A 9843-nucleotide genomic window follows, 5' to 3' on the forward strand; every position below is an offset into this window, starting at 1 on the left:
CCGGCCCTGACCTGCAACTTGACTTAGACTTAAAAGCTAGTTACTAATCGCCTGTTTTTTTTCCAGACCACATTATTTCGTAATTCATTTTTGGTCTGGATCGTCGATGCTCAATTTACTAATAGCCTGTTTTTTACCAGACCACATTAGGCCTACTTCGTAATTTATTTTCGGTCTGGATCCTCAATGCCCTAGAGCGCTTGGATGGGAGGAGTGAGCTCAGCTCTGGTTCGAAATGAATGGACCAACTGCTGACCGTTGTTGACGTTCATGACATAGCCCTATGCTGTCATGCACTCACGTGCGTTCGCTTATTTGCCCAATTTGGCCAGCCGTCTGGTGGTCTTTCCAAACCCTCCCCAGAGAAGCGTAATCAGACCATTCATGAATTAAGAAGTAATTCAAAATGAATGGTCTTGCCTGTCAGGCTAATTTACTAATGGACATGCATGGACCTGTGGAGTTGTGCATAAACCGACTGGTTAAGAACTGGACAAAAAGAGTCTTGAACACGATTTGGCTAAGGTAGCCTACGACTTGGAGTGCGTTTTAATATGAGACCTTGCCTCCTCCACTTCCTTCTCGTCATGATGACATCACTGACAACAGCATTATATTTCAATATCTTGCAAAAGCTCAATTGTAAAGTCTTTTTCTCATTTGCAATTGGGATGGTGAATGAAAAACAGTCCCTCAAAAGTTGTTGTGGCTAGGCTGACAGCTGGGAAACTTTATCGTTTTCTCCACGGAGGAGGGGCCAGGAGGCGGGACGAGGAGACAAGCACAAGTAGGAGGCAAGGTCACATATTGGGATGCACCCTTGGACTTGACTGAGTGAGCCATGTGTCAAACCTGTGACTTGACATAGACTTGAGTGTTGACTTGACTAACTTGTGACTTGCAATTTAATTTCCGTAGTCCACGTCTGCCTCAGTAGGCCTAACTGGTTGCCCACGAGTCCCCTGAAGGCCAAATCCAATTTCTTAGGCTAACACTGCTTCTTTACAGTTTCACAAGGCCTACTTTTTTTGTTGCTTTGTTGACGTTCAATGTTTCACATGCAACTTTGAAGAATTCCGATTCCAATGTCATAGAAGAGAGAGATACATTTTCTATTTGACTAATTTCCTAATTTCCTTAATGCAGGTGGTGTGCACACCCAGCTATAGGGTTGCTAGGCCGACCTGCTTTAAAGAAAGTCAAAGAGGTCTGATGTACACCTTAGCCTACTTTCTGAAGTGAGGCCTACTACTGGCTACTAGAGATGATACAAAACCCGGAGGATCCGGTTGGAGAGCCGGGTAAAGACCTCACCCGAACAGACCGGATGGCTGTCGTGCATTGACCCGCCAAAGGCGGGTCAGACGGCATTTCATTAATATGTCAACAAAATGGCAGTTACAGCGCGAGAAATTGTGAAACCGGAATATATCCTCTTTAGTTGACTACAACAGCCATTCTCTAATCTCCCTAGTATGCTGTTCAGTCACGAACACTCACTGAGTAAAACTGAACCAACTCCCGCCTCGTCATTCATCAAGTCTGTTTGATCCGTCCAGCCTGTTGTGGCCAAATTGAGTCGCGGATCCCCGCTCCCTATGTGTGTGCTTCTGACTCTGTTGAGCTCTACATTTCTAAATGTTAACAGTGCTCTGCCAACGCTTTAACATCTCACTCTGTAGGCTACTCTTAGGGAAATTAGTCTACAGTCTACAGACGTGACTCTATCACTCACTGCGTTTTACAGCGTAGGCTACAGTCTTTGCACAGTCTGAAGCCACTGCTGTCACTCCCCTCGTCCGAGTCACTCAGCAGCGGCGCCCTCGGCGACTCAATCCTGACTGAGTTGTTGATAGCAGCGAATCCCCTACGGATCGGATCAACGCTTAAGTTTCGTTTTTGCCACGAGTGTGCGAGTCGCAAGGCAACTCGGCAGCGGAAGCGAGTGGTCATCTGCTGCTCGCCTCCTGACTATCCCTGCTCAACTAGACTTCTGCTCCCAAATATTTGACTTTTAGTCTTCTTAAATACAAACACACACATTATTTATTGCAAAATCAGGAACATGCCGTTTCACTGCTGCCAAAGGCTGTTCGAGTTGTGGTTGCATGTTTAGTGAGGAGAGGTGGGTCGGATCGCAGCATGAGTTTAGGAACTGTGACATTCATAAAGTGAGTTTTGTTGATCAAACTGTCTTACTCTTTGATTTATCAACATGAATTGATAAATGGAACAACAAAGGCATAGCTATTTAACGGCAGAAACGTTTTAAAAAATACATTATTATTATTTATTTTTATTTAGGCCTATTTTAAATAAGTGATCCGTCTAATCCGGATACTCTCGACTTGGAATGATCCAATCAACCCGGATGCCCCAAAGATTCAAGTTAAGCACCTCTACAGTGGCTACTAAGGTCTGTGCAAATGTTAGGTTCTGGATAGCCGCAGGTCAGGGTGCGCGCGCGCGCTCATAATCAACATGGACGCCGCCTAGGAACCTTGGGTGCGATTTCTACAGGAAATACTTTCGACACATCGGCTACATTTGTTGGGGGCTGCCATTTTACCGAGCTTACGGTAAGAATATCAACCTAACAGTGTTCTGCAAAACTTGGTGCATCATCTCACTGATCCTATCGGTGATATAATTTCAAATGCATTAAGGAATAAGCAAAGGAAATAATTAGTCATTTTTGTCACACGAACAGCTCATGTCGACGTTAACCTTTGTCGTAGCTTGCATTAGCTAGCTGGATAGCTTTGTTTGCATCCTTGGCTAACAATTCTTGACAGTGCTCCGAACAAATCTCACACTTATCTGGACAATTAAACAATGTACGTGGCTGTATTTCCACGCTGACATTATGCAATTGATATCAGTTACCCACGCAATAACTCTGCCACATGATATGCCCCCAAAGATTCAGGCTAAGTCCGCTAATAAACTAGAACTAGCTGCAACCAGACTAGACAGTTACAGAGTAGTTATACCGCTGACAAAATAGATAAAGACACCGCAGTTGAGCAGGCATTGTCCAACATGCTTCACAAACCACCCGAATAAAACAAAGTGGCTCAAAATGTTCTTGTTGGTGTAGTTGGTATTTATTTGTAACTACAATAAATGAATCACCCATTGTTTTTCGTCCAGTTCCAAGTCCTTCATGAGTCATCTCCTCTTGACAAAACAATAGGCCTATAAATTGCCCACCTCACACAGCAATGTAATAATGATACAGTATTACATGGCATGCAGAATACATAGCTCTCTTCGTCATGTAGCCTAACACTCTGACAGGGTGGTGGGCTAAACTGATTACAGTTTTCTACGCAATGTGGTGTTTTGAAAAAGGCTCCTATATTGTATATCCCATAATGAAATTACCTTGATTTGTTCTTTAGGTAAGCTATTTGTTGACATTGTCGACTTGGATCATTTATTTGACCTGTCGGCCCTCCCACATCCTATAATGAAATGACCTCTTTGTTCCTCAGGTAAGCAAGCGTAACCATGGAGGAGGACCATGTCCAGATAGTGTCCCTATCTCACCATAAGACCTTGCTGGAGGGGATGCGCAAGCTAAGGGGTAGGAGTCACCTTACCTGTGCTTGTTTACACCACGTTATAAATCAAATACCCATGTGTTGATAGAACTGAATGGTCAAAATCTGACAGTGCAAATAAGGTCACCCTAAAAAAAGGGACTCTTTGTAGGGGTAGGAGTCACATCACCTGTGCTTGTTTCCACCACGTTAGAAATCAAATACCCATGTGTTAATAGAAGTGATCAAAACCTGACAGAGCAAATACGGTCACCCTAAAACAGGGACTCTTTGTAGGCCTATGTATTTTGTCACCTTGCTCCCCATGTGTAAGATAGGTTGGTTGTTGTCCTGGATGGGCAGACAATTCTACCATGAGTGGGAGGATTCACGAGGAGGATAGGAGTTATACTAGGAAAAAAGTCAGTTTTGGAAGAATTTAACTTGCATGTAGCAGTGATTGATTTAGGAAAGTGAATAATGTCAGTTACATGCTTGTTTTGCACCTATTGTACATCAAATATGTGTTGATATAGAAGTAATCAACGTCTTTCTTGACAGAGCAAATAATGTCACAATGAAAGTGCCACTGTAATGAAACTCCCGCAATGTGAAGTGCGAATTCAAGATCCTAGATTTGTCAAGATTTTTATTTGTCCCGCAGAATTTGTTTCTTGGACAATCACAATGAATTAAGTAACATAATCTTTCTATTTAGGCATGGGTTAATAATAATGTGTCTCTCTCCTCAGGCATGGGTTAATAATAATAATAATAATAAGAATAATAATAATAATAATATGTTTCTCTGCTCAGGCATGGGTTAATGATACTGTGTCTCTCTGCTTAGGCCTGGGTTAATGATACTGTGTCTCTCTGCTTAGGCCTGGGTCTGCTGTGCGACCTGTCGGTGGTGGTGGGTCAGGAGCCCGAGGCCATGAGGTTTGAGGTCCACCGTGTGGTGGTGGCCGCCTCCTGCAGGTACTGTAAATCACTCACTGCCATTGACTGCTATAGATGTCATTTAAAGACTGGAAAGAGGTGCAAACAAATGTGACAGAGGAGGGTGTGATCTGTATGGGGGTGATCACTCAACATGCTGAAAAACCCATGGCAGCATTGGGGTTCTTTGTTTTGAAAATAGCTGGCAGCCAATTAGTTAAACAACAACATCTTGGCCGTGATGTGGCGCATCGAGTTAATCAAGTTTTACGGTTTCTCGAGAAGTTTTATGAAATCGATTAATATTTTGACATATCGAATATCTCGAGTTTAGGCTGTAAATGCGTAAGATTTCGCCACTCTGATTTCCCTTCTGTGCTGTGGAGCGGTCCGCCCCGCCTCCTCCTTGCGTGTGTTTCCCCCCAACAGAGCTGGCTCCCCTCCCCCTGCTCCTCCTCCTCCCCTTGCGTGTAGCAGCGTGTGTTTGTGTTGATAAACTCTTTCAACATGGCGGCGCCCACAGAAGAAGCCGAAACAGCAGAATTTGTTCCAAAGAAAAGGACGAACGGCTAAATAATATGGCGTTATTTCAGATTTAGAGCCTCTGATGAGGAGCATCTCTATAAGAGGCTTTGTCCGTTGGTCCGTCCGTCCGTGACGCTTTTTGTCAGACATCTTTGTCCCATACAACCAGAGTGGGGTAAACCGGCTGTGCTAATACAGCCGTGATGCGTTTCCCAATCATTGGAAACCGCTTCGAAATGATAATAAACAACTAAAATATGATTTAAGTGTTTCTAGAAAGTTACCACTGTTTTTATAAGTGCATACAGTGACACTAATAAGCGTTTATTACTGCCGTTTTCTGTTTATCACCGCTGCATACTGACGATGCACCCCTCGCTTCACAAATAGTGCCGTCTAGGAACAAAGACCGGTTTATTTTCGTTCCGCCTGGAAGCGGTCCGGAGCAACGGGCCTGACTCCTGTCTGACTCTAGTCTAGCCTTTGATCTCACATGGTTTAAGCATTTTGATGCTTTGTTATATTTTTTATTTTTGTACATATTATCTTCCTTAAAATAACAAACAGAACAAAAAATGACATTGTAATTTCAACATTGAACATCTTTTGGCTAGATAGCCACCGAGCTTTAAAAAAATAAAATAAAAAAATAAATAAAAACTTTGCTTGGAATTGGGGACCTGTTTGCACTTTAATAAAAAGAAAAACCTTTGCTGAATTTCGTGGGGTTTTTTTTCCCTTGCATAGATATCGAGATATATATCGTATATCGAGATATAGCAGACACTAATCGAGATTATTGTTTTTCTCAATATCGCCCAGCCCTACATCCCACTAAATTTCATAAAAATCGGCTCAGTTCTGTCTGAGTTATACGAAGTACAAACAAACATTTTGACCTTGACCTTTGACCCAATCACTCCCAAAAACTAATCGATTGTTCCTTGGGTCATGACCAATCATCCCACTAAATTTCATAAAAATCGGCTCAGTTCTGTCTGAGTTATACGAAGTACAAACAAACAAACATATTAACAAATAAATAAATAAATACACAGCGGTCAAAACATAACCTTCTGGCGAAGGTAACAAAACATAACCTTCTGGCGAAGGTAAAGAGAGAAAAACTAGTAGGCATACTATTTTTTGTTTAGAACCCCTTACGAAAATCGTTCATGGTTTTACTGTAGTAGCCATGGTCTCTAATGTTTTTTTTGGTAACCATGAAAACTGTTGTTCCTGACTAACCATGGATCATGGTTATTCATGGTTTTCATGGTTTTATCAGCATGGTTTGTGTCTGGTTTAACCATAGTCACAAACCATGCTAAAAAAAACATGGTAAATTGTGGGTTGCATGGTCACCCAAACAAACATGAAATGAGAGTTGGACTGAAGATCACAGAGTTGCAGGTTTGAATCCCACCCTTAGGCCAACCTCTCCCTACACCTCCATCCATAACTGAAGTGCCCTTGAGCAAGGCACCTAACCCCACACAGGTGCAATTTAATGGATAAACCGTGGTAAAACCATGGTTAGTTTTCAGATTAAAACCATGGTTCATTTTATAATTAAACCTAGTCAAACCAAAAACCATGCCAAACCATGCTCAAAAAACATGAAATAATGTAAGGAACATGACTGGCGAAGGGCACATGCAAAGCAGTGTCAAGAGGTTATGAATTTATGACCAAAAGTAATTGTCCATATTGCACATAGCATACAAGGTGACTTGTTAAGGACTTGGAAAAAATAAGACTAGGACTTGGACTTGACTTGGCTTTGGCACGACTTGGACTTGGTCAAATGTCTCGTAACTTGTGACTTGACTCGGACTTGATTGTAAGGACTTGAGACTTACTTGCAAATTAGTGACTTGATCCCATCTCTGCTACGTAGTACATTATGCGTGATATGCAGCAGCAGCAATGTGTTTTACCTTAGTACTTTAAGAGGTATATCATGTGTGATGTGCAAGTACTGTATATTAATATCAATAAATGATACTCTACTATATCATGCGTGATATGCAGCAGCAGCAATGTGTTCTACCCAGGTATTTCAAGAGCCACATCCTGGCCAACCAGACGGCCGTCACGGCCCTGCTGTGCGACGTGTCGCCCGAGTCCTTTGAGTCCTTCCTGCAGTACGTCTACACGGGCCAGGTGGAGGTGGGTCAATTTAGTGATGTGATGCCATTATTATTTTCATTATTATTCCATTATCCTCTACCCTTTAAAGGGTAGAGTATGTCTCTTATTTAGTAAATGATTTCCAGGGTGTATGCTGCCCATTCACAAAAGTCATCTTTTTGATGAGTATTTACCCTCATCAGTTTATATTTACCACCATCAGTTTCTAAGGTGGAAGTGGGTCAGTTCAGTGATGTGACGCTGATTTCTTGTGATTTTCTTTTTCTTTTGTGAGGGACTTTTATGCCTTTATTTCATAGGTCAGTGTGAGAGAGAGAGAGAGAGAGAGAGAGAGAGAGAGAGAGAGAGATGGTGGAGGATCAGGAAACGACCTTGGGCCAGAATCAAACCCGGAGTCCTGGCTGAGTGCCAGACTTCTGCAACTGCGCTCGTCAAAAGTCGCGTGGGAATGGCCACGAACCAACTTTGTATTCATGCATCTGCGAGATCTGCGAGGTCCGAGGTCTCGTTGCGGGCCACATTTGAAATTGCCAATCGGTCTCTCTCCCGACAGTCGATTCAGCCGATGTGTATTTACATTCGGTGGTGGAAGCTACGGTAGTAAAACCGCAGGCATTGTGCCACGAGTGTCCAATCAATGCATTGTTTGTTACTTAGCTTGTAGCTTCGTGTATTTACACACATTTACACACAAGGCATTAATATAGTTTTTAACAGAATACAGCTCTGCTCTCGCAAACTACCGGCATTGCGCTGCCACAAGAACAAGGAAGTAGCGAGACGACCAATCATAGCGCCTTTTTGTCTGCGTCCTCCGCGTCCGTCCGACGGATAGTTAGAATTTTTTCGAGGCGCTCGACGACGGGCGCAGAGCCTCTGCGCGGGGGGCGTGGACTCGCACAGACAGAAGACGGACAGACGCAGAGGCTATGCGTCCGAAGCATAAATCTAGCTTTAGTCATTGAACCAAGGCCCCTATGATTTTTTTGGGTAAAAAGAAACATCTAGAGTATATTTTGGCAAACCTCATGGGAGCTTTTAGGGCAGGGGTGGCCAACCAGTCGGACACCAAGAGCCACATTTTTTACTGTGTTACAGCAAAGAGCCACATCTTCACACAAACATCACACGGGCATATAAACATGGGGGCACTAACATGGGCATCACCCAGCCTTTCTCACTCACACATACACACACTCACACACACACACACACACACACACACACACACATTGATGATGCACTCCAACATGACGGCCGGGATAAAAGACAATCCTGATTATAAGATGACACCACTTTTACAGGTTAAATTCTTGGGTGAGAAAGTTTTTTTCAAAACCAAAATTATGTTTCACCTCTGGAAAATTCTCAGGTCAAAATGCTGTTTATAAATTCCTTCTCTTTTCAATCAAACTTATTTGACACATTTCAATGAACACTCTGTATAACAGAGCACAAAGATGATAACTCGGTAGGCTAAAAAGATTATAAGCATCTCTTTGCTCATTCGGGGGCTAGGTGACCACAGGTGCTTTCTTGCGTACACAGATGATCTTGGATGATGACGACACCATCCAAAACTTGTGGCTTGTCAAATCCATATTCATTGTTTTCAAATCTATTGTTTAAACGGGTGCGCTAAGCCCCCCCAATCATGGGCTTGCATGCCCAAGGGTTGCACCCAGGGTTCGAATCTGGCCCGGGTCATTTGCCATCTCTACCCCGTCTCTCTCTCCACAGTCGCCTCCTATCGCTCTTCACTGTCCTATCAGAAATAAAGGCGAAAAAGCCTATTAAAAAATACATTTTTCACATTTGGGAAAGACTGGTGTAAACTCTTCTGCTGTGTCACTGCTGCCCCAGGTGCCGCGCTCCATGCTGTCAGACGTCTTCAAGACAGCAGAGCTGCTGGGCTGCAGCGATCTGGTCAACGCCTGCAAGGCGGCCAGCAAGCTGGAGGCCGGCCAGACGCAGACCGTGCAGTCTGTGCTGTCTGACTCCGGCTCGGTAGACTCTCACGTCTTCAGCCCCCCGCGGCCCAAACGTGGTGGCGGAGGCACTGGCAGGAGATCCAAGGACACCCAGGACAAGCAGCAGCAGGAGAAAGGGTCAGCGGGGACGAGAAAAGACACTTCAGAGTTGGAGGAGACGGAGGTGGAGGAGGAGGGGGAATTGCCGAGCAAGAAGAGGAAGAGGAGGAGGAAGGGCAGCATGGAGGAAGAGTTGGTGTCCATGGCATCGGGGTCAGGTCATGGCACGAGGGCGAGTACCCGGCTCACCGTTCCCAAGCCATCCCAGGTAGGGATTCAAATGATCGATTAACTTACGATTAAATGATAAGCAGCGTTTTTCCTCAGAAATCTCAATGTTTCTCGAAAAAAAAAACTTACTAAAATTTAAAAATTGAATTAAAAACTTGAGATAAAATAGTACATATAAATTAATTCAATTACATAATTAAATTAATTTAAATCCTTCAATCCAAAGGTGATTTTATGAATTTATGAAGTATAACACATTAATTGATAAAATTGATTAATCGTCTGCATCCCTAATCCCAGGGCCTCCCCAAGGGGACGGTAGCAGGCTGCGGCAGGGGCAGGGGCAGGGGCAGGGGCCGGGGCCGGCCCAAGTCCAGCGGCCACGGCTCGGAGACGGAGCAGTCGTCCTCCCAGGC

General features: G+C 43.8%; 1 protein-coding gene across 1 annotated transcript in view; it reads left to right on the forward strand.

The window, feature by feature from the left end:
* Nucleotides 1-3870: 3870 nt before the first annotated feature.
* The window catches only part of LOC134468206 (GDNF-inducible zinc finger protein 1-like), a 6754-nt gene continuing 781 nt past the window's right edge, over nt 3871-9843 (forward strand). The window contains exons 1-5 of the mRNA XM_063222146.1: nt 3871-3883; nt 4430-4526; nt 7070-7184; nt 9030-9464; nt 9728-9841. Coding sequence (XP_063078216.1) covers nt 3871-3883; nt 4430-4526; nt 7070-7184; nt 9030-9464; nt 9728-9841 — 774 coding nt within the window. The remainder of the gene's footprint in view (nt 3884-4429; nt 4527-7069; nt 7185-9029; nt 9465-9727; nt 9842-9843) is intronic.

This window comes from Engraulis encrasicolus, chromosome 18, assembly GCF_034702125.1.
Source record: "Engraulis encrasicolus isolate BLACKSEA-1 chromosome 18, IST_EnEncr_1.0, whole genome shotgun sequence".
NCBI classification, from domain to species: domain Eukaryota; kingdom Metazoa; phylum Chordata; class Actinopteri; order Clupeiformes; family Engraulidae; genus Engraulis; species Engraulis encrasicolus.